Raw genomic sequence first — 26,087 nt, 5'->3', positions numbered from 1 at the left:
TTCGCGAGCCACCGGACGATCTATTCGGTTAATTATAGTCGTAGTTTAAAAAGTGAAAAATAGAAAGCAAATTGCAGGTGGGGAAAACTTCTTCCTCCGCGACTGGCGCTTTCTTTGCTTCGGCACGGAATTTGCATTTCAAAGCTGAGACCGATTAAAGAAGACGAAACACTACTTTCCGGTAAAACCGTAATTACTGTCACAGAAAATGCTCGCTCGCTTTTAAATTCTTACCCATGCGCGCTTCCAAGGCCCCCCCCCCCAAGGCACAATTCACGTCCGCTTGCATACCCTCGTCATTTTATTTAATTTATTGTCGAAGCTTTTATCGTAGGCCGCTCACGTTTTTCATATAATTTGACAAAATCAATGCGAAAACCAATTCGACATACAAAATTTCTTTGCAAAAATCGTAAGCTCACGCGCGCGCTATCAATCATTACGCGCCTTCGTTGCATTGCGACGGTATTCGCGATCGATAAGAGCCCGACGAAGAATAAGACGTGCTGTCGTAAAAACAGCGTTGGGCTGTTTCTCGCTCGGCCTCCTTTTAATCTTTTAGTTTGCACCTGGTGCTCCATACCCGGCATAGCGGAGCACGACTAGTTGCAAATGACAATAAACAAAGGCGTGATAATTGCACTACACCCTTACATCCTAAGCTAATCATAGCTATTTATTCTTGGCTTAATGGAAACGAGCAAACGAGCAAAATAAGCGGCCTCGCCCATGTGCAATCGCACCACGAACTATAAAGCGCGGCTAAGGTCTTCCAGGGTACGGTATGAGCCAACCGTGCGGGCACCTCGACTTCTACCCCAACAATGGCAAGGAGCAGCCGGGTTGCACGGACTTAAGCGAGACAACGCCTTCGCTGCCCTTAACGCTGATTCGCGAGGGTCTCGAGGAGGCCTCACGCGTTCTCGTCGCCTGCAACCACGTGCGCGCCATTAAGCTCTTCATCGAGAGCATAAACGGCAAGTGCCAGTATATCGCTCACGAGTGCGGCAGTTACGCGAGCTTCCTCAGGGGCGAGTGCTTCTCCTGCAAGAGCAACAACAGCCTCGGCTGTGGCATCATGGGCTACCACGCGGACAGCAGTCCCGCCCTCGTTAGAAGGCAGCAGATGGGCCAGGATATGTCGGCCCTTCTCGGCTCCAAGTTCTTCTTCTCCACGGGCAAGGATGATCCTTACTGTAGTGAGTTATTCTAATCTCAAATTTCTCGGGTGCGTTTGCCATTTGCCATTTGCCATTTGATTGATCGATAGCAGGGCTTTCTTGTCCTATTACCTTCCCATTATGACATCACCCGAGTTGGATCTTCTCCTTTGCATTTTTTCAATTCAATTGTTAAGGGCTTTCTTTATCTTCATTTATGATATTCAACTTTGGCGATTTAATCTGTAGAACCGATATTTTCACAAAGTTATCTCTTATAATCTTTTTATTCACATTTTTAATGCAAAGTTTTTCGTTTAACCCACATATTATGACTCCCTACGCATTATATTAAATCTATATCAAATATATTTTCAACATATCTGAAATAATTAAATGTCAATTTGTAAATAAAAAATTACGATTCACGTGATTACTTTCAGCCATTATTGCAAAATATACATATATTGATTACTGCACCATCTCATTAAATACTCTTTGCCTCTACATTTCTCCATAAAGTTTTAAAGATGATTTGGTTTTTTCATTTTTTTAAATATTTTTCAAGAATGATACCATAAAAAATGACGATGAAAATGAATGCAACAGTAATTAGACTACAAAAATCCTAAAAAAATTATAAAATAATTAAATGTCTATTAAAATTCTTTATAAATGGTAGAATAAATGTTAAACGATCATTTAGTCTCTCTATAATTATTCTTATTAATATAAAGTATATATTTAACTTGTAGAATGGTGAAAATTTGCATTTAAATTACAAATCAAATGAATTTCCATGTAACATCTCCTGTTATTGAAATGCTATAAATGTATATCCACTATATTCCGTAAGATGAAAAAAAGATAAATTTTATATTTCCTTTGATGAGACTTTCGTTTAATGCCACTTGCTTTATTCATCGAATAAGTAGTAGTTAATCGCTGAAATAACATAATTACAAATGCAGAATAGAATGTGAAATAAGTCATAAAATCATGTTATTGAGACATTGTCATTTGGATTATTATGGAATTATAGAGGCAGTTATAGAATTAAAAAGCCATTACCATTAAATTATATTTAACTCTTTGACGATAATTCGCATTTAATGAAGTATTTATTTGAAATTCCTCGGCTACCTGTTTACCTTTTCTTTTTTTTCTAGTTCTTCTTGGTTTGTTTTTGTTTTTTTGAGTTTTTTTTTTTTTTTTAAGCATTCATGGCGAAATAAAGAAAGATTGTCATTTCGCAAATAATCATAAATAAAAAATTACAGTTGAGAAATTACATAGAGAATGATAATAGATGATTCGTACTTTTATCGGACCCATTAAGAATTTTTGAAACTCCGACTCTTCTTTTTCTAGGACGACACTACAGAATAACAATTAATTTGGCCAGGCCACCCACTGCTGAAAGTTGGGTGCAAGGATACATGAAAGTCACGCTCCACGCGGATAATGGCGTAATACGTAACATGGATTTAACTCCAAGGTAAATAATATTTGGACAGATACGTACATAAATTTTCATCCTTATCCTTTTTTATTCATCGAATCGATTGTTCCTACTTTCTATATGGATAATAATATATGCATACTCAGAGCCTGAGATGCATACGCGAAATACCGCAGTGGACTTTGCGTCATACTCATGTGAATAAGTTCCAGCTGGTAAATAAAATCAAATCGTATACGACTTAACGGCTTGCGACATTAAGAAGTCGAGGTAATCATTACTGTCCAAATAATTCTCGTGAAGCTAATCTTATCTCTTAATTATATTAATAATGTCTGTACTTTTTAGCCGAAATAATTGTGAATCGATAGAGAGATACGTAACACAAAAAAAAAAAAAAAAAATGACAAAAAAAGGAAGGAAAGAAGTTTCGAGAAATACGTATTTGTAAGTTTAATTTCACAACTCAAAGGTCGAAGGAGCTACTTAATATTGTCAAATTTTAAACTTTAGGAATTTCGACACAACCCCAAGAACAATATACTCAGCGAAGGATATTAATTTTATTGAAAGACAATAAAATGATTCGGTTTTCACGGTTTTCCAATCACGATTGTGCAATTTAACCATTACAGTAAAAATTCAAATTATTGTTTTAATAAAATATCAATTATCATTGCTTATAGTATCAAAACATTTCTCCTTTATTTTATTTGCCTTACTTAATGCCGACTGCCAATCTTCGTTCTATCAAAAAGCGGCTTTTTTATCGGTAAGTCGTAGATCCGTATACCCATTAACAGGAAATTAAACACTCGCTAAACACTTATTCATTCTCGAAACCGTTTATTCTCGAACATCGTATGGCATGCACGGAACCTTCGAGTCTACTCGCCCCCCCCCTCCCCTCACCAGCAACGCGATACTCGAACATAATCCTAAAGGATCATGTTATTTGATTAATGCAGTGGTTACATGAAGCTGGAGCACGGGACGACGACGCGTATGGTAGTCGCGCACCCGGGAGGCTCGACCGGCGAGATCGGCAAGGTGCGACGGGTGGAGCTCTCCTGGGCCTATGACATGGACGTCCTGCAGCCCCGTTCGCTATGCTTCTTCTGGTGTAACGACCGGCTCTACATTAACAGCGTCGTCGTAGACGTGATGGAGCTGCCGGGCAGAGGGTAAGCTACACTCGCCCAGCCTAACGTTATCCCCTACTCCTCGTCGTTCCCCAGCGCCAAATAATCACGAGCGTCTAACGCCTGTTCCAGGAAACGCGAGGCCGACTTCTCGAGCAAGCTCTGTTCGGCGAGCAGACAGGAGTACGCGGAGATAGCGAGCGGCTCAACTGCCTCCTTCCTCGACAACTGCTGACCAAGGTGCATCGCGGCATCGTGGAGGTCCGCTCACCTGTATATCTTGTAAATAAAGTAACCCGAGAAATTTGCGACGGATCGTGGCGCGGCGCATTCTACAATCGCTTATGCGCACACTCTGAATTCCTTGGAGGTCTGCCTACATTTCGCCTCTTTCGCCTCATTCTTTATTTCTCTTATAGAGAAGGAGTTTTTCGACGCGTCTGTTTCTTATTGGAGGAGACTTTTCACGAATCTAGGGGGACAGGGGACATATCAAAAATCAATCGGTCCTCCCTTCTCGACTGCTTCTCAAGCCTCGTAATCGACATTTACATAAATTATCGGCTTTTTGCGTTTCTTAGAAGTTAAAAATTGGATGCATTCGTTACTGTACTCGGATCGCGTAATCGCGATACGTTTACCACGGCGTTATCTATTTGATAAATCTATCTCTAAGAAATTCAGAGAGTCGTGTATATTGTTCACGGTGTCAATTCTCGCTTTAATTATCATAAGGCGATATTCGCATCGATCTGTAATAATTATGTACTTTAGTGGATACTTTCGTTAAACAACAGATTTCCTTTTCAACTCTTGTTTATTTTAATGGACAGCCGGAGTTAAAGGGTATTTTTACCAATATCGAATTATATTATTTAATCGAATCGATCGAGCGAGTGCAGCTAAATACTACTTAATTAAACAAAATATGAATTTTCATGCAATATTTATGAAATACAATGCGAAATACAAGCATTTACGAAATATTGATTCATTTGTACAAAAATTGAAGTATTTCACTACTTTTTACTATTGCGACAATATTAGTGATTATCTAATAAGCGCTTAATTATTAATAGTATTGTAGTAAATATTGTATGATCTTTTTTTTAAAATAATGATCAAATGGCTTCCAATAACGTGTTTCACGTATTTTATTAAATGAGATCTAAAGTAAATAAATAGCAGTTAATATGAGGTCCAAATCAATAATTATGAAATTCTTATTTTTCCATGACCAATGTACATTTACAGATTTATTCAATATAAATCGTTTGTTTTATAAAGTTAATCGCATCCTATTAACCTTGCAAACTAATAGTTAATATTATCGCACTTTATACATACATTTCAATACTATTTGGTTTATTAACTCTTTTAAGAAACAAATTACTCAGTGTTGTAGAGGTTGTTAATGGTCTTTAAATTTAATTTAATTTGTTGTTTATTATTATTATATGAAAATATAACTATATACATTAACTATGTATACATATATTATTTGTGATATATTGTAATAATTTAAGCTAACTAGAGGTTGGATGCATTTTGTAGTCTTTCTCGTAGCATATAAAGCATTTCTCCGACCTTTCATTTTTTTTTTTTTTTTTTTTTTTTTTTTTAATGAAAATACTAAAGAAAGAATTATTTATAAAGTCTTTTTTAATATTATTTAGACAAAATTTTTCTTAAATTGTACAACATAAATGGGGACTATGCTGTTTGATAATAATAGCGGTTCCCAAAGGGTGAATGAATCCTGTCGTAGACTATTTATAGATAAATCTTTGCTTGAAACAAGCTGTTATAGTCGCATAAATCAATGAAATAGTTACAATTTAAACGTTCTATTCATTTATGCAAAATCTTAATATTCTAAAACTTATGATAAGAAAAATATCAACACAAATTTTTATTTTTGTACAGCACATATTTGACTTTGAATTCCATAGCGAACAATATTTAATCTCAAAAATAAAAAAAAATTTTAAATTAATTTATTTTCGATTATTAATTAATATAAAAAGTCTAATTATTTCGCTAAATTGATAGATCGATAAATTTTACCAATTAATCTTACGGTCTCGTGAATAGAAATTTGAAAATTAAGCATAAGTTATTAAATTTATGATATACAACATATTGGCAAATGTGATGTAATGATAAGCTTACTTTAAGTAATGATCCGATCTACATTTGTTTTAAATATTTCTCACAGTAAGGGAGCGCCTAAAATAGAAAGTTTATCGCGTAGTCTATTAATAAGAGATCATATTTATTTTACTGAATTATTTTGATTGTTTTAACACTGTACACTGTTACATAAAAATAAAGAGTCAATGGCTTATCAAATTGAATATTTTAGTTCAAGAAACTTTATAATTGCTAGTCACAAATTTTTTAACAATTTTTAATGTTGTTTTTATGCCTACACATATGCACACATACACAAATACATGTAATAATTAATTCACATAAAATATTTAAATAATTTTAGTATATTCAATATTAAAATAATAAATATAAAATTACTGAGAATTAGTAATAAATAATAATTTATTTTATCATTTACGTCATCTAATTCAATAATAATACTCTACATGTTTTTTTTATAATTAAATATTACAATTTCCAAATATTATTTTATGTATAATTGAATTTTTCAAACCTTACGGCACTGCTTTATTTGCTCTTTGGATTTCTTTGTACAAATTTTTTGTTTTCCGTATGAAAATATCAAATTTATCTCGGAAATACCAATCGGTTACTTGTTATTCAAAACTTGTTCAAAATGCTTGTTTGACGTCAAATTGACGAAATAGAGGATTTTATGAACTCAAACTTAAACCGTACTTTGGGTTATTGTCAATGTTATTCCGATTTGTCATATGAGATAAATAAAAATCATAAGTGTGACAAATGTAGCGATGCTACGGGCGATACTGAAAGCTTATAATCATTTTTCAATAGTTCAAGATTACAGCGAGAACGATACCGTCGAGGAAGTCACGTCCCCTCTTCGTCACATCTTGTCACCCACGAATTCTTCAATCTCAAATAACTAGCCGTTGATCCTAAAACAATACCAAACTTACCAAAGAGGATTTTATCGACATTGTCTTTTCATACTACTCGTAGCCGATGGCAAAGAGAGTTGAAAATTTTAATACTGCTTCCATTTTTGTGCGTATCCTTTTCTAACAACTGCTATATTTCTCCTAAATTGCCCTCCTCGCACTCCTAGCAGATCACGTGACTTTATTCGCGTATATTCATTAGCTTGTCTTGTCTTATCATTTGATATTGTCAGTCTATCTTAGCCGTTTACATTATTGATCTTTAAAGTATATCGGATAGGGAAGCAAACATTTATCCAGATTCATAATAGAAGACGAGGGTCATAGTTGATTATATGCTGTTAGTCTTATTATTTTATATTATTAAAATCGAAGGATAAAATAAATCCGTAAAGTGTAAGTAGAAAGAAATTGATTGACATTGATGAGTCGTTTCGCGAACGCTACTACTCGCAATAGGATTCAATTAAATGCAATTGAATGTAAAGAAGTCTGAAAGACATTTTCTTCTCGTTGCTGGTAAAGTTGATAAATTGCTGGACATTTCTAGTAGCGAGCAAGAGTAAAATTTGTTGAAGAGAATATAAAATATTCACTTTTTTCACCCTGTATAACCCCCCAAGGGTTTCATTAAAATTCAATAATTATTAAATTGTATCGGAGGAAAAACCATGGAAAAACGTCACATAATACATTTTCCCTATGCATATAATATACACATACACCATACGCACTATTTGTCAATGTTCCTAATTTAAAAGATACTGTTCGCAACAGAGTGAAGCCAACGTTAATCATTTAAAGCGATTTTCAAGAATATTGACGTTGACGTTTAACTCATATTCCAAGGTATTATCAACTAATTTCGCTAAAAAATTATGAGTTTCTCAACCACATCTCAATCATCTGGTTTTTGTTTCAGCTTATTTTATTATTTTCACTCCCTATATATTACCTCTTCCTCTTCCGCTTACACACAAGTAAATAGCTCAAACTGATTAATTAAATTTCTTCTGTTTATTTAACTGGACATTTATGCAAATACTGCTATCATTTTTTAAAGAGATGAACACAAGAATTTGTATCTCAAGTTAATCCAACTAGCTCGTTCTAAACGATTAACTGAGCATTAAATATGTAATCTCGTTTAAGAATCAGCTGAAATGCATATGAATTACTCATTGATTCGGATACTACAACTTCATTTCCGAAATAATAATAATTCTATCGTATTACCATCATATAAATCAACTACATCGGATGTGATGAGAACCATTCATTATCCTACATATCTTTCAAGGATGAATAGTCATCTGTATGTCCAAAAACTTAACATACTGCATGGTCGACGGTGTGTAACAAATTTTGCATTAAGATTTGTATTTATCGCTGCAAAATCTGCTTCAAATCATTATAAATTAATGTGGACAGTTAAAAAAATTCTAAACAATCTATTTATATCCGTGTTTTTTAAGGTTCGTAAATCTAGAATAATCTGTGGACCGAAGTATTTCATGCTTTAGTTGCCGATGTAATGCCCGTGGAATGTTACGATATTCGATTAGTAATCTTTAAGGTATCGATTAATTATCGATGAACTAATTTAAAAAGTCATTCGAACACCAAGCAGTCTATCACTGTATCCTACAGGAGATCCTTGTACCTTTATTTCTTCTACTATTTACCAACAACGCCAATAAATATGTTCTAATATCTCACGATACATTTATATGGAATACAATACATGCGCGATTATAAATTTAATTATTTGATTAAAATCTTTAACAAATGTTGTAACATCTTGATTATTTTATTTCTTTGCGTTCATTAGCGAATTCATCATCAATTTTATAATCATCATTGTATAGATAAAAACGATGAGACGTAATAAAAGTATATTACATTATTCTTGTGTTTGTCAAGAAAACCAATTTAACAATGATCGAATATAAAACCGAATATTTTCTTTTTTTGCACCTTTTACACGTACAAAAATAATTCTTACACTACTTGCGTTATTTACATGAAATATGTATTATAAAGTATTTTGAATATGGTTCTTCGAATGGGACATGTCACCATGCTCGTGGGACACCAATTACATTTTAAGAATATATTTTCTGCTTCTCACAAATAGTACAGTTATTGTTAAAAATTAAATTAAATAGTAATTGTATCGAGTGCAAAAACTTCAACTGAAAACCTTAAATTATCACATACCATATGCCTGCTCTGTATAATAATTTAATAGATAATACAATTCTTCAGATAATACAATTATTGCTTTCTCTTAATGTCTATTAATATTCAGTCATAGACTTCTTAATAGATAAAATTATACATATTCTTTATTATGTAGGTTTTATCTTCTTTCTTTACCAAATATATCACAATATACTGCAAAATTAGCACTTAATTATCAACTTGGCCGAATTTCTGAAATTTTATCTCTACAAATAACAGTAGTTTGATGGTTATTAATGTCTATTCTTTCCATCTTATGTCATCCAAGAAAGACTTCGTGGCTGTATCGCACTGTATCACCAGGTCATGAGTCATCGTGACTGTTTTTTAAACTTCCTCTTGAAGCTTCCTCTTATAAATAGAGACGCAATATCTATCTTGAAATACGTTTTATTCCATATTCATAAAAACTTCATAAAATGAGAAAGTGAAAACACCTGTCAATTCGAATATTGATCTAAAATATTGATTATGCTATATTATAATATCAAGATCCATTGCTTACGCCAGGCTATGAAGCCAATCGAATCTAAAAATATTCAGATATATATTGGTCATCTAAAATTGCTTGTATAACTCTAGGTAATCTAACGTTGTAATCCAATTTTATTAATGATGATCTGTCAAGCAATGAATTTAAACAATTTTTTATATTGTTCTCAGTTACATTAAACTATAATCTAATTTCACGTATCAACATAAAAAAGAAATAAAATGTTTTCAATTCTCCTTGGCATATAATGAAATTATTAATTGCTTTTCGGTATTTGTCAAGCCGCAATTAAATTTATTAAATTCTTATACATACTTCTCATATGACCTTATAAGTGATGCCAAACCTATCATTATTTTTATTATTATTAATCGATATTATAATTTATATTGTTTACAATCAATAACTCTTGCCATAAAGCTTGTTAATTATATTAAGAGTTTAATTCAATATAATACAATTTTTAATATTTTATATAATCTAATCGTTAAATTATTTTGTTTTAATTATTGTCATTATTTATGTAACGGTCGTTACTCAAATATAAAATATGAATATTATCGTATTTTACTGCAGCATAGAATTGACTTGGAATAGGTGACGTTTTAATTACATTTCAACCGCTAATTTAGATTAGTGTATTATAAAAAATTCTGAGAAATATGTTTAATATAACATTTTTAGAGGATTTTTTAACTAGAATTTAATATATTAATAATGTATTTATTTATTTCAAATTAAGACGAGAAGGAACAAATTGATTACTCGAATGTTAACATTACATTAAAATTTACATAATTAATTTTGAAGTTAGTTTTTAGAATATTGATATTTTAATAATACTTATAAAAATTTTTACTTGAATGTTAAACTTTTTGAAGCATTATTATGAATATGTTTGATAAAATATAAGAGAAAGATCAGAATACTTAAACGAGCATTGTAATTAATGATAACTTATTAATTATATATATTCTGTATAAGCAAATAGGGATTCAAAAGTTATAATAATTTGTGTAAACAATTTATAAAATAATTATTGCAATTTTTTATTCAAAGGTCTTCTAGTTACTACTTAACAATAAGATATTGCAGTTAAACAGTACAATTTCAGAACAATTCTCCAACATCTTAATAGTCGCGTTTTATTTTTTACTAGAATAAACTTTTCTTAAACTCTAATTAAATGGCTTAATTTCAGATAAACTAATTAGTATCTAATTATCATATAAATGCAAATTGTTCTTTATAATAAATTATAGCTTAATTACAAGTAACTTTCATACAAAATTTTTTATAGTATAATAGTGAACGATATTAACAAATAAATGCACCTTTAAACAAAATGTTGAAAGACGTTTTTAAAGCAATGACTTTATTTATTACCCAAAAAAGAATAGATATTTTTCTTAAATTATTCAAAATCCATATTCGTCTAGCAAATGTATTGCGAAACATTTGAATAAATTATGATTTTTCTTTTTTTATTTCTGTAGTAGCTGGATAGCCAGATATTAGATATAAATCTAACACGTAAATTCATCTTTAAAAAATCCTTCGCTATTATTAATTCTAATAGATCTACCTTTTCAATCTTGAAAGTAATTCGACTAAGTCGAGAACTAGAAGACCACAACTTAGCTGCAAGCGAGCTAGCTTGAGAATTATGAAAGATGCTTATTAATTTCATACATGAGTGATTTAAATGGTGAACTAATTTATTTTTAATTTTAGATTTCTACGTGATATGCATGTAGCGTATGTACAATTTATAAATACTTAATTAATATAGACACTAAATAATTTTATCATTAAATGAGTAGGAAAAAAAATTTAATCATAAAAAAAAATAAATTTAAGTTCTTTATGATTTTTATGAATGTACATTAGTTTGATGATTTTTTTTTTGTTAAGGTTACTGTTCATTTATTATAATAAAAAAATTAATTTACCAAATTACATGCTATAAGAACAATATGTTAGATAAAATAATTTATGAAACTCTTGGTTACTTAGTCCACCATTTAAATAGTTTCAAATACATTTGATAACTGAAACATACATACTTGATATATATTTTTTACTGACAATTTTATTTTAGGAAGAAATTTGACGAATATAATGAAGTAAATTAATTTATTTAATAATTCACGAAACTGCAAGTCATAAACTGATATAACAATTTTTCAATCTTCCGTTATATTTACGATTAATGATGAATGATTAATGATTTATATATATATATATATATATATATATATATATATATATATATTTTACCATACAATAAATTGAAAAAATTTAACTAAAAAAATATTCAAATAGATATTTCGAATATTTTTTAAATTCTCCATCGTCACTAATAAATATTAATTCTTGCATGTATGTTTCGTTTATTCACTCTCTATTTCCTAGATCTCCATATAGCTCAAACAAAAAATTTTTTTTCTTATACAGAACATAGCATTGTAAGCGATATTCGTCGTGTATTTTCTAAATCATAAGCAAATACATATATGAATCTCCTTTGTACGATAGCTCTACACGTTCTGTATAATTACATTTTAACAAGTCTTCAATAGCATTGAACATTAGCATTTTGTTATATATGACTATAGGTAATAATTTGTATATCGCCAGAGTGAAATGCTTCTCTGGTAGTTTTGTTTATCCACGGCGTGTGAAAGTATATGTACAATTACCTTTTTTTTTACAAAAGGAAGATACTAATGTTGTTAGTCGAATGTCATTTAAAGACTAAAAATTTAACAAATCACGTATAAAAAGAAAGTTTGTTTTTCTTTGGAAAAAATGACAAGGAGAGATACTTGATTACAAATAGTTAAAAAAAAAAAAAAAAAAAAAATTAAAAACACCGAGTATGGCTTGCTAATCTTTCGCAGTATGTTTATTTCATAAGTCATGCACTTTGCTTTATCGCGTAAATACAAAAACGTTCTTGCGGAGTGCAGCTGTACACGGTAACATGTTATTTTTTACTTTGTCGCCATTATTTTATGTTACATGAGATTCAACAATAGATTCGAGTAAAAAAAGCCATATCCGCGGTCGACGCATGCGCGGTAACAAGGGACGTTAAAATATATATGCGTGCATATATATATATATATATATATACGTTTTATAGCGATGTACATAATAAAAATCTAATAATCTCTAGTATACAACATAAAATTTTCATATATAAATAATAAATAAGTAAGCGATAGAACGTAGAATCGTGGATTAATTAGCCTCGTTGAGTGACAAAATTTTTTTCTTACTTTTGGCGTTATTAACGTATTTTATATGCATATTTTACAAAGTTTTCGAAAGTAATAAATGTCACACGACGAGAATGACTCAAGTTAATCTCTCTTTTTATTTTCCAAATTTATTTTAAATTGTATGCTATTTATGCACATAAATATTTTATCATAAGTACAAGGAGCAAAAAGACAAACTCTAGAAACTCGTTACAATTTTTATCTATTGTTTTACATTCGAAAAAAAAAAAAAAAATATATATATATATATATATATATATATATATATTATATGACGTGCTAAGAGAGAATGCATTAAATGCAAAATTAAAAAGGAGATTATCCGCTGCATCAAAAATACTTTTCTTTTCTATGTAGTTTAAGCGAACAAGGAACATGTGTTGTTTCACCTACAATAATCAGTAAAACTGAATTTTCTATGCAAGTTCCACATTGAGCAAAATTGTCTTCGCGCTTTTCGGTATTATTTTAGTCAATAGCATTATAGCTTATTATTGCAAGAAACTTTACAAGTTGCACATTATTACCGTTACTTTTACTATTAATATTATTACTAATATTATTATTTTTATAATTACTACTACAATTATCTTCAATAATTATTATTCATTATTATCTATTATTATTTACTATTATAATTTTTGTAGTTGTTACTTTTGTTATTATTATTATTGTTGTTATTATTATTATTATTATTAGCATTATTGCTTCTAGAGTTAAAAGATCTGTACAGTGCTTGAATTTGAAGCTGATACTACTTTCTCGTTTCCTCCTCATCGTAATTACAATAAAAACTTTCGCCCTTACAATTAAAAAAAGGGGGAATAAAGTGCTTTATTCTTAAGCCGCAAAACAGCGACAAAAACCATAATTACAATGGTAATTAATAAATGAAAATACATCGAATATACAATGGACATCATTTGGCATAACAATTTAGAATTTTTATCTAGATCTGACGCGCATAGATCAGTGCAAATCCTCTACCCAAGCCGTCTCCAGGGTCTCGATCATCGTGCGAACGAAGGCCATTTCTTTTCGGGCATTTTCTAGAATGACTCTGGGATCTTGCGAGGTGCATCTCAAAATATTTGGAGCCATTACCATCGCAAGATTACTGGCATCCATTTTCGTCCGCGTGACGACATCTGGTCTGGCAAATATCTAAAACAAAAACGGAAAATTTATTTGATCGTGAAATATTAATATTTTATTATTTTATGCATTATGATTATCTACGTAAGTTCAACATCCTAAGGAACACTATTATACTATTACTTGTTAACTAAACTAGAAATATCTTTTCTACGAGTGCAATTATAATCTAAATTTTTAATCGTTATATTTATTCGTCAAGCTAGGTGGAGAAAAAGTCAACGGACGATGACAAAAATGACGATGCATCGACTATGAAAGAAGCCTCGTGAACAACTAACCTAACTTGATATTGCTAAGCTATACGAACTAACGAAAAGTCGTGAATAATAGTAGTCCGAATAAGCACACACTGACCTGCAAAAAATGAATGAGATGGCAAAGCACTCGTCGATTGAGTTCGGGTAGTCGCTGAACTAGAGCGGCAACGCCAGCCGCGGATATATCGGCGTCATCGTGCCTCATGTTGACGCACTCCGCGTAGAAGGAGTCCGGTATCAGGGGCTCGTACAGTTCGCGCACCCAGAGCTTTAGTAGCGAGGCTGGGGCGTGGGCGTCTTGGGACGCGGCCAGGATTGCGCCGTCCTCGAACTTGTCGAGCCGGGCCTTGAGGACGTTGACCTCGTCGGCGTCCGCCGAGACGCGGAATATGCCCTCGGTCATCGTACCGCCTCGTATCAGCACCTGCCGTGTCAGAGTCGTTTGGATCCAGGGCAGCTCCCGCTGCGGGAAACGGTCACGCTGCAAGGCCATTACCTCGGACAGCGTCGCCCCGAACATAGATGCACGGAAAATTTGGAGCTGCGGAGCATAGACACAATTACACACGTGCGTCCACACAAAAACGCACACACTATGCGCAAAGGGACAGACCCTGATGTTTTTTTCGAATGAGATACTTTTTGGAAATTCTCTTGCTTCAATTATATTGCTCGATATATTTCATATTTCGTATATCGTCTGGCTTCCTTTAACATTACGATTGAAAAATGTAGTGCAGTGATAAAGATATGTGCACACACGTAATATCTATATATATATATATATATATAATAAAAAAAAAAAAATTGTGAAAGCAACAGAAAAGGATATGACAATGCTATTGAACGGTCATTAAATATGGAGAAACTGGTAGTGCAATCGTTTTCGAATTCCAAACAAAAAAATGTGAAAATTATTTAATTTTGCATGACTAGACGAGCGCGAACGATTGAGTATCAACTGCTTCTTTGGCCGTCATCGCGGTTTCAATTAATTAAATGGCACGAACCCTTGCTTGGTCGACGTCCTCGGCGGTCGCCTTCCTCGGCTGTCTCTTCCCGTGGGCGCCGATCCTCTGCAGCCTCCTGCAAGCTACCGTCGCATAATGACTGACTTGTACGTGTATCGGCCACTTGGCGACCTCAGGGAACTGGAAGTTCGGGTCACGGTGTCTATTCATGTATCCCTCGAGATACGGCTCGAAAGTTGCGCTCGGCGGCACGAATGCCAGGCAAACGGCCATAAGCTCCCATCCACGACGGAGGCTCTCCTTGCGCGGATTCTCCGTCGTTTGTCGACAGATCTGGACATAAAGCTCGTCACGCAGCGGTGGCTTCGAGTACGCGATATTTATAATTTCCATTGCCACGCCATCCAGTGTCATGCCCACATTCGCCTTCCGATCGCCCATATAAACCTGCACATGACATTCACTATAGAATCATTCAAATACCTGAACGATATTTAATATCGCTTAACAGTAGACTCGCGCCGCTACCTAAGCTTACAGTAACATCACCAAACCCATACAGACCTGAACGAGCCGGAATAGATTGCAGGCCTCGCGTTTCAATAGCTTTTCTCCGTCGATGACGACGAGCATCGGCTGAGGTATAGGATCCTTACTCCAGCTTAGTATATCCCTCACGCTGAACTTTTTCCGGAAGAGTAGCCTCAATCCCTTCGGTCTGCCACAATTCAAGTTAAGATTGTCTTGGGCGTACTTTTCGATGTCGCCCCCGCCGCCACCGCCACCGCCGCCACCTCCACCATTGTCCTTACGTGCCTCGTCGTAGTCCGTCGTGTCGAGGCAAGTATTACCGAGGCCACTAAGGCCGAAACCGGCGAGACCGCCACCACCGCCACCGCCAGTGCCACCGCCACAGCCACCGCCACCGCCACCGCCACCGCCACGCCCCGTTATCACTGTTGGAGCCGGTAAGGATATCGGTCTCGCGGCTATGATGCTTTCACGCGCCTCTGCCTGAGATACGATGTTTGGAGGGGGTGGCGGCGTTGCTTGTGGCCTGCTAAGAGTATCCGCTGTATTGTAGTAAGTAGCTAAGCCTGCCGTATCGTAGTTGCCTAAGTCTGCAAGTTAAAGTATTTTGTAGTTTATAGCTTTGCTTTGTTTTATAAGTATTGTGATAATTCTGCTTAATGCAATCGCTCGACATACATTTTCCTTAATTGTATTTGCAAAGCGGATGTTAACTTCGTAAGTGAATGTCGCTGCTACCCATCATATACGTATTAATGAAATTCGAGTTTTTAAAGATTAAGAGCATCGATATTGCACGTTTTTACAATGTGACTCGATCGCAATTTCAACGTGTTACCATTTGTTCGATAAGAGAAGAATAACGCAATCGTTTTTTCGCTAATAATAAGCTTATGTAAAATCCATGAACTGACCTGCATAATGATCTTCAAGGTATTCTTGACTCGACGAATCTCCTTGATTACTGGCTGCCTCATCATCGGCAAATTGATCATCGGAGTCATCCTCGCCTCTTCCCCGTAATTCGGTGCCTCTTCCTCCTTCCTCGTCTAAAGAGTCATCCCCTTCCTCCTCAACCATTAGTGGATCGCCAAATTTATAACAACCTATTCGGAACATACGATAATACGTATTTTAAGCATCTTGTAGATGATAAAATATTGCGAATGAAATTGAATGGCCAACTACCAACTACTTGAAAAATAATAATAAGCCAATGTAATATATAAATGATTTATACAATTACTATTTATCGGTATACTTGGCATCGGGCATCGGGCATCGAGGCCATCGAGGTCATCGTCGAAATTTGTGCACAATATCTTTATATTCCGTAGGGCTTATAGATAAAAGTACGGTGATAATGAGCGAAGATGAGCTAGGAGCTTTGATAAATGTCCCAACTATGCTTGAGCACATAATACAAAATAAGACTCTTACGTACCGGAGAGCTTTGCTTGCTGAAGTATATAGTGTTGAAGGGGTAGTAGGTGATCGGCATCGACGAGGAGATTGCCGTAGAAGGGTGAAGTGGGCGGGCTCGCGTTGCCGTTTCTGCGCTTCTTTTTTCCTTCGTCAATGCCGCTGAGCTCGTCGATATCATCGGCTTCGTCGGCGCTGTTGCTACCGCTGCTGCCGCTGCCACTTCCGTTGCTGTTGCTGCTGGCGCTGGCACTACTGCTGCTATTACTGCTGAGTCGCCGTTGCGACTGATCGAGACCTTGAGCCATAAGGTAACGCTCGTGCATCGAGTCGTCGTCCCGGTCGCGGTGTCGCGACACCTGCTTATTCATCTTCTGCTGCTGCTTTTGCTGCTGCACGAAACTGTAGCTGCGAGCCATCGGTTGTGGAATATCTAATGCAGAAAATTAGTCGTAAAAGCGAGGGATTTGTTAATTGCCTTGCTTATATAATTAATAATAAACGTTACGTTATAGCGAGTTTGGACAGAAAATTTGTCATAATTATGGCCGCGAATCGATCCAATTCTTGGTAATTGTCTTTTCGTGGATAATGTGAATCGTCTTTCAGACAGATTTCAAATAATATATAAATCATTTAATATATAAAAGTGCATAATGTTTAGTGTAAATAAGTTCACTCTGGCTTTTTCATTACGTGAGGAGAGCCGAGAATAAAATTTTCAATTTCCATTTAAGTTCATTATAAAAAGTATTTTTAAAGCGTTTTATAACCCTGTTTAATATGGATATGACCATTAACTTGAAACAGTTTAAGACTAGGGTTATAAGAACCAGTTTCGAGCATGTAAAATACATGTACGTGATTCTCAATAAAGATTACGATTTCTGTAACTAGTAAACATTTTATGTAAAGCGTAGGAAGATATTTTTAATTTAATAATACCGCGATAGTCTGTCGTTATATTAAAATTTATGGAGATGCAGACCGTACCGTAAATATACTAGGGATTCTATTAAAATTTTGTATTATTACAAAGGGAGAATTGTATATTCTTTATAGATACATTAAGAAGCTGGCGTAAGAAAATTTCACAGGGGCATGCGCGCATATGTATGTATATACTCGGCTATATAGATCTGAGACACATAAAGCTAAAATCTACAATTCAATCATTTTCACGAGTCTGCTATGGGGCATGCCGATAAGAGCAAGGACCTGTATAAAAATCAGTATTCCATAATAGCTAATAGCATCCGTCAAAATAAAGTCGAGAGTAACGGATAATGGAAAACGGTCGTTCCTATCTATCGACTTACTGTCCGTGGAATTATTGCAAGGTGTCGGCCGTCTGAAGTCCTTGTCCCGTTCCGGTCTAGAGACCTCCCTATCCTGCGCGACATCGAAGCTCCGCTGCTTGGCGGCGATGGAAGGCTGGACCGCCGGCGGGGCCCTGGGCGCGAGGGCCTTGGTCGGCTCGTTGCGCTCCCCCTTTATCGCGCCGTACATCTCGCGTACGTTGGCCTCGGAGATGGAGACTGCACAACCATGGTGTCGTCTTCCAATACTCCCGGTGCCTTCAGCACTCGGCTGCTTCGACGCCGCAACCCCGCGAGCGTGACTCGCGCCTCCGTAGTAGGCGGGACTGGACTTGTCGAGACTGTTAACACGCTCGCGCTGGTAGCGGATGGGCCCCGAGGGCTCCAGCAAGGAGCGGTACTTGTCGCCCTGGGCTTTGTAGCTGTAATTGTGCTGCTGCTGTTGCTGCTGTTGGGCATCAGTGGATCGGTGGCTCGGTGCCTCCTGCGGTCGGAAGCTATTGATGGGCTCGCGGTATGGGGATGTGCAACTGGGCTCCTGCTGACCATAGGCGCCTCTATTGTCGCGACCTGCACAGCGGACGTACAGGATCATAAAGATGATATTACATGAGATCGTTTTATATGGATGATTATTCGAATGGGCGTTTTGGTGTACGCTACGTATAATGCAGTGATTATCGATGAGTATTTATCCTTTCATCCCCAATGTCGATTATGAATGAGCTCCAGGTGCTCCCCTTTTTATGGCAAACTTTTTCACTCGTCAAATACTTTTCTACAAGATACTGATCTATGTCTCTCTCTCACTCTCTCCCTCTGCCCCCCCCTCTCTCTCTCTCTCTCTCTCACTTTTTCGTATTAAATAAAAAATTCGCATAAGCTCGTTAAAGTTGAAAATAAGTGAGAATATGGCATGATGTAAACTTCGATTTTTCTAAATTAATTCTTAAACAATTATTTTATCGTCGCATTTTATATTATATTTCAACACCATTTCGTTCAAAGCTATGCAATATAATCACATAGTATTTTTATTTCAGGCAATAAAAAGAATTGAAATCATATAATTTATATGTAAAAAATCAATGTATTCTTATTATAAGAATGTGTATATTTGCGTACATGAATGCAAGATGCATTAAAATATAAAAAGTTGTGGAAAATAAAAAAATATGAAAATAAAATACAAAAATATGAAAATATAAAAAATGTAAACATATTTTTAGGCTCAACTAAATTTATATATAGACGTGGAATTGCTTATACTTTGACATGTTCGTTAATTAGTTCTTTTACGTAAATGTAAAAAACTTTCAGAGCACTAAATACGTACCAATATTTATTCATATGATAATTTATATATATATATATATATATATATATATATATATGAATATATTATTATTTATAATGTTTCCTAAACTTTTACTAAAAATTGTACATAATACAAGCTATTGCGATGGGTGTTTTATTTATTCTGTTTTATTCTTTCTTTATATAATATAAGTTTCTAAGAAGCTTTTGTGTTTTTTCTTTAAATTTTTAATATTCCATATTATATATATTAAATATAAAAATTTGGGGATTAAAGATGAGATGAATTTATACAATTATTGATGGTAAGCATTGTGCTATTTTTGTAACCAATAGAAAAATATCTTTAAAAATATTATTAGCAATATGCATTGATAAGTTATTAAATTTCATTTAAATATTTTCATTATAAATGAAAAGGTCGAATTAATCTTACATAATGTTGTAATTAATGGAATTACCAAATGAAAAAAATTTTGCGATATGGTTGCGATGATATGATGATATGCTTTACTATTTTAGTATTTTTATAATTATGAATACCGTACTTTCCTCTTAGTGCAGCCTCTAATATCTCGCGAAATTCTGAATTCCTGATTCCTGGCAAGGTTTAGAAAGAAAACAGTTTAGAATTACAGTGGATATAAGAAACGTATAAATTTATATTCATTGATCGTAATAATTAAAATGAAAATTATGATCAATACTGACGTAAGTCAATGTCGAGTTTGTAGATAATTTTATCAAATCTTGATAATAGATAAAATATATTATACATTCTGAAATCAACGACATACTTTTAACTATGGAATATCTATAAATAAATTCTATAAATTAATAACTGGTATACTAATCTTAGAAATAATATAAAGAAAATTTTAAGTTGCTGATTACAATCAAAAATATTTTCTTACTCATTTATATTTATAAGAAAGAAATGGCTAAAATAAATGTAAAAATATTTATCTTTCCTTACAAATGATTTTGTTCAAATATTTTTATTCTTAAATCTTTGAATTTCTTTTAATTATATATTAAAATCTTTTGATCGATTCTTTTTTGCAGTTTCAAAATCTAAAGCTTTTAATTCAAATAAAACCTTTTAACAATCAATTTTTTTTACGAAATAAAATCTAGTTAAATATATAAATATTTAAATATTTAAATGCAGTATATATATATATATATATATATATATATATATCAATAAATTTTTTAATTTGTTTACATTAAAACTCCTATTATGTATAATTTTAAGACATTAAAAATACGATAATTAAAATTTTTTCACTATCAGAAATACAACTCTATCTTAATTTTTAAGAATATGACCAACGTCCTTTAGTTTTTCAAACATTAATATAATTTTCTTTTTTGAACATTATTAGTTTTAAAATTCCAAATAGAATTATTAAATATCTGAACAAAAAGCTTTAATTACTCACTTTTTTTTTTGCTTTTTTAGATTTTTCAAAGATATTTATAGACTTTAAATTAATAATGAAGTTTTGAAGCGGCCACTGTCAAAAATATTCTAAAACATAATCAAAAGTGCGAATTCACCGAAACGAAAGCGCGTCACTTACCATTCTTACTCTTTTCAAAGTCGAGATTGACGTCTCGCTTGGCATCTCTTTGGGGCTCGATGAAGGTCTTCTTCTTGAAAAGTGGCGTGCTCGTGGACATGGACAGACCTAAGGATGGGGGTGTATCACTGGTGGAGAGACTCTTTTGATTCTTGGCGGTCTCGAGGGTGCCGCTTTTGTTGTGACACCTCACTTCCATTGTACCTCCAGCTCCAGCGATCGAGTGCTGCCTCTGGGGTGGCGGTGGTTGTTGTGGGTGTTGTTGGTGTTGTTGATTATGTTGATGCTGCTGATGCTGCTGATGTTGTTGATGCTGTTGGTATTGCTGGTGTTGCTGTTGAGAAATGATTGGCGGAGGAGGCGGCTGGTTGGGCGAACGGTGATGGTGACGGTGGGGCGAATCCAGAAGTCGGTAGCTTCCGGATTCCAAAGAGGTGCGACTATGGGATACGGAACTATCGCTCGAGCGACCCGAGTCCTGAGAATGGTTGTGATGTCGGCGGGTCGGTGGCTGTTGGAGCGCCTGGGGCTGTTGCTGCTGATGATGATGCACCTGCTGCTGCTCGTTGTGCCTGTGGTGGTGCCTGTTGTTATTATTGTTGTTGTTGTTATTGTTGTTGTTACTGTGGTGATGGTGGTGGTGGTGGTGGTGGTGATGACGACGAGCCGAGGGACTCGGGGACGGCGGCGAGGTCTGCAAATCAGCAACCGTTCCTGGACTGTGCGGCTTACATGCTCCGATTTGCTGCCGAATGTGGCAAACCATTTTACGTTTTTAATTTTCTTTTCGCCTTCTTTTTATTTATAAACTTATGGATTTTATCGCTAGTATGCCATTGATGGAAATGAGGTTCTTAAGGATCGCATAGTTTATTATAAAAAGAGGTACACTTTATCTACTAATTTATTGGATCTCGTATTGAATATATTGAATATCATTTGTTAATAAAAAAATCGACAATGTAGTTAAAGTAAAAGCCAAATCAAAATAAAAAATAAAATTTGAAATTTATTGAGCCTAAATCTATTTATGTTTTAGTTATATATTTCAATGGTACTTTTGAAAGAATATTTTACTAGATAGAATTTGTTAGGAAATTCTACGTTATATTACTATTGTGCATTTATTCTCGAACAAAATCGTATTAATGATAGTTATGAACGATCGCCATCCTTCAGATATTGTCATTATTAACATTGGATTCGTATTTTCTTCGATTTTAATTTTTACAAAATAATGAGCAATATAATTAATTTTTATTTAATGTTGTTTCATTTAATAATTGACGAAGTTTTTTAAAATTACGTTATTTTTGTAAAATTATGTTGTTTAAACAAATTTCATAATGAAATATTTAGAAATATTATTTATCAGAAAATAAAAATCATTACGAAAATTCTTTATTAAATATAATGAACTTATGCTTTTTTCAGTAAATTTTCAAGATCATATAGATAAATTTCGTTTAACATTCGTTCAAACGTTAAAGAATTTAATTATACTACCTGATTTACAATGACTCAAGGTAATTGCTTATTATAAATATCGTTTATAAATTACGTTATACATTTTTACCCGTGCTTTCCATTAGCGTCTAATTTAATACTTTTCTCATTGCATAACGCAAGTAAATCGATAAAACGAATGTCAATTAATATAGAAAAGAAACTGTTTAGAATGAATCGTTCGGATATTTCTGTATAGCTGATTGTTCGAATGAACCGATAAATAACCGTTATTCCGACAAATGGGCAGGAGTTAGTTAATAAAATGAATATTCTATATATCAGGAAACTCTTTACAGACACATGTATTTATACAAAATGATTTTCAAAAGAACTGTACAAAAAAAAGTTGGCAAAACCTTATGATGCATTTTAATGTCTTATTATTTTTTGATTTTTTGTACAGCTTATATACTATCGATAAATATTTATAGTTTGTTTGAGAATTTGAAATAAAGCAAAGAGGTTGTGATATCCGATTGGCAGCTTCATAATTTGCAGGGAATTTCTATTTTTATTTTTCACCTACTTCTACAAGCGTAAAAGATAATAAGTAATTGACACTTGATACGTTACAAAACATCAAAGTATCGAGAATAACCACAAATCGTGTGTTCCTAGAAGTTGATAATATCACTACTCTTTCATAATAAAACGATGAATTATTTAAGTTTGAAAATTCAATGAATACGTTTTTACACTTAAACAAGCTAGTCAATTACAATGCAAACGATAAGCCTAAATTTAAACATTTTTCGATACAAATGAAAATTATATATGCTCAATAGCACATTGGTTCTTCTCACTATTATCATTATAAAAATCCAGCTACAATTATGCAGATCCTTTGTAGGTAAATATCTACAGTTAACTCTAATTGGTTTAAAACTATAATATTCTACATGATCGAATGAATTCAATAAAAAAAATAAAGCACATCAAAGGCAGATATAAATAAACGGGAAAACAAAAACGAGGCGACAACAATGACTAATTGTATATTGCCATGTTGAATCGAGCATGATGTGCTTGGATATACTCACGGGCAATAACAATCGAAAAGCAAACGGAAAATAAACAAATTACCAAAGTAATAGCTAGACTAGGATTATCTTGGCGATTAAAGCGCCCTGAGCGACCAACCGTAGGAGTTTGAGTCTGCGTCGACACGGTCTCCTTTCTTTTGGGCTCGCCACACTTCAGGCTATCCATCCCTCCGCCAGTGCTGGCCGGTTCCGTATTTTGCTTCAGCGTCTGTAATGTCATGTTAAAAAAAAGATTTATCGAATTATTTTACATTGATATGTCAAGCGAATGGAATATATTATTTGGATTTATCAACGGAAAAAAAAAATTTCTTCCTATTTCATAAAATAATACGACAGTTAATTCGTGGAGCATGAAGAAGAGAATTGTGTTTCGTGACATTGGGGTTATTAATTAGATTGCCAAATGCTTAATTGTAGATTTGCCCATCAACGTCCGCATATGAATATTAATGATTCTATTGAATTTGATATTGCATTTCCTCGAAAATAGAATGCGAATAATAAATCGGAGATTATCGAAGAACGATTTTTCCTTCGCATACGATGTGCTACATTCTTTCGTTTTAGTCTGACATCGAATATTTTTAAATCAGCCTGTTTCTTGTTAATGATTATCGTAATAATTAACATTTTTAACGATAGCTATAAAGATTTTACACGTAAGCTTTTACAATATTGCTAATAAAGCTGGGTGATTAAAAATTTTGATATGGACTCTGGATTTAGAAATTATTTTAGAAAAGATTTAAAATTAGTTATATCGTAGCTGCTGAAAGTTTTGAACAACAAATCGTGCAATTGCAATTTCCATTAGTATTATTTAACCTTTAAATAAATGATTTGATCGTGTTATTCAGGTTAAACAGCTTTGAATAACGGATATATAAAAGTCTCCATGCACAATCAAAAGTTTTAAATATACGCAAATGCATCTCGTATGCACGCGAGCTCGATTGAATATTATATGAAAAATATTATGCAATGTATCCATTTCAATATGCGTTCAAATCGCCAAGATGTACGCCGTATTAAAATAACGAGTATGAAACATGAACTAGTTTGATTAAATAAGTACCATTTTCAAGATCTATTAAATCGAAATGTAATGCAAAAATTAATATTAAATTATGGCGAGTAATAGTAATGCATAATTATTATTAGTAATGATATTGTGTTAATGATATCGAGGAGTAGCGCTAGAAATAATATTTATTATTACATGTAATATTATGAATTAGAGGATGAAAGTATTTATTGCGTAATGTTTGACGCGAGCTCAGGCGTAGAGAGGACATTGTTTGGAAACGAAAGAGCTCATTTATCCTATAATGAAAAATACTTCTCCGCAAGAGTTTATCAGACCATTGAACAAAACATATCTACATTTAGTTCTCCTCGAATGTGCTCCAAAGATAAATAGCTTTACCATAAATTGAGTAACCTTCATATTTCCATGACCACGTAATCAAATAGGAGCTCTTTAAGGAATAAAGTGAATTCTTTTGTCGGGCAGAGACAGTCGTGGGAGTATGGCAACGGCTTTACTTTTGCAACTCTCGATTCTCATTAAAAGCACATCATTCGGTGAAGAATATATAAGCCTTTGAAACGATATTAAAATAAAAATCAATTGCCAGAGCTTAATCACACTCAACTACGCCGTCCAATTGAATATTAGGGTCTTATTGCTATGCATGTATGCTGAGTCGCAAAAATTCATCACTGTCAGGCAATAATACCATAAAGGCTTAGCGTTAAGGCTTACAAGATAAAGCATTCGACAGGACTTTATCAAGGACGATAAATCAAGGAACTCATTAGGACTAGTCAAGGTGGCACGTCGCGCACTGCGATCGAGAGACGTAGCATATCAATAAAGACGTAAGCTCATAAAGCGAGATATGTAAGGAAGAACCGCGGCATGCGATGGTGGCTCGGAGATGTGTATTTAGAACGTCGGGTGACTTCCCGCGGAAAAGCGCCCTGCGAGAGGACATCACGCAGGTGGCGCCCCTCACGCGCAGCAGCTGGCACTTTTCACCGCGGCATTTGGTACGCGTAGAATCCCGCGATATACAGCGCAACATAATTCCCCCCTCGTCATTC

At 33.8% G+C, this 26,087-nt stretch overlaps 2 protein-coding genes across 2 annotated transcripts in view; one reads left to right on the top strand and one right to left on the bottom strand.

Annotated features, from left to right (window-relative positions):
• The window catches only part of LOC105360616 (pancreatic triacylglycerol lipase), a 55,969-nt gene extending 51,734 nt beyond the window's left edge, over positions 1–4,235 (top strand). Inside the window, exons 7-10 of the mRNA XM_011497564.1 lie at positions 777–1,199; positions 2,532–2,658; positions 3,591–3,806; positions 3,897–4,235. Coding sequence (XP_011495866.1) covers positions 777–1,199; positions 2,532–2,658; positions 3,591–3,806; positions 3,897–3,999 — 869 coding nt within the window. The 3' untranslated portion in view covers positions 4,000–4,235. The remainder of the gene's footprint in view (positions 1–776; positions 1,200–2,531; positions 2,659–3,590; positions 3,807–3,896) is intronic.
• Positions 4,236–13,581: 9,346 nt separating this feature from the next.
• The window catches only part of RhoGAP93B (MyTH4 and RhoGAP_KIAA1688 domain-containing protein RhoGAP93B), a 37,374-nt gene continuing 24,868 nt past the window's right edge, over positions 13,582–26,087 (bottom strand). Inside the window, exons 4-13 of the mRNA XM_011497563.1 lie at positions 24,019–24,186; positions 21,427–22,171; positions 18,524–19,093; positions 17,227–17,637; positions 16,697–16,888; positions 16,198–16,372; positions 15,816–16,110; positions 15,291–15,698; positions 14,378–14,821; positions 13,582–14,029 (exon numbers count right to left, since the gene is read on the bottom strand). Coding sequence (XP_011495865.1) covers positions 13,835–14,029; positions 14,378–14,821; positions 15,291–15,698; positions 15,816–16,110; positions 16,198–16,372; positions 16,697–16,888; positions 17,227–17,637; positions 18,524–19,093; positions 21,427–22,171; positions 24,019–24,186 — 3,603 coding nt within the window. The 3' untranslated portion in view covers positions 13,582–13,834. The remainder of the gene's footprint in view (positions 14,030–14,377; positions 14,822–15,290; positions 15,699–15,815; positions 16,111–16,197; positions 16,373–16,696; positions 16,889–17,226; positions 17,638–18,523; positions 19,094–21,426; positions 22,172–24,018; positions 24,187–26,087) is intronic.

This window comes from Ceratosolen solmsi, unplaced genomic scaffold (genome assembly GCF_000503995.2).
Source record: "Ceratosolen solmsi marchali unplaced genomic scaffold, CerSol_1.0 scaffold47, whole genome shotgun sequence".
Classification (NCBI taxonomy): Eukaryota; Metazoa; Arthropoda; class Insecta; order Hymenoptera; family Agaonidae; genus Ceratosolen; species Ceratosolen solmsi.
Note: the sequence above shows the minus strand (reverse complement) of the source record. Positions and strands in the feature narration are given on the sequence as shown.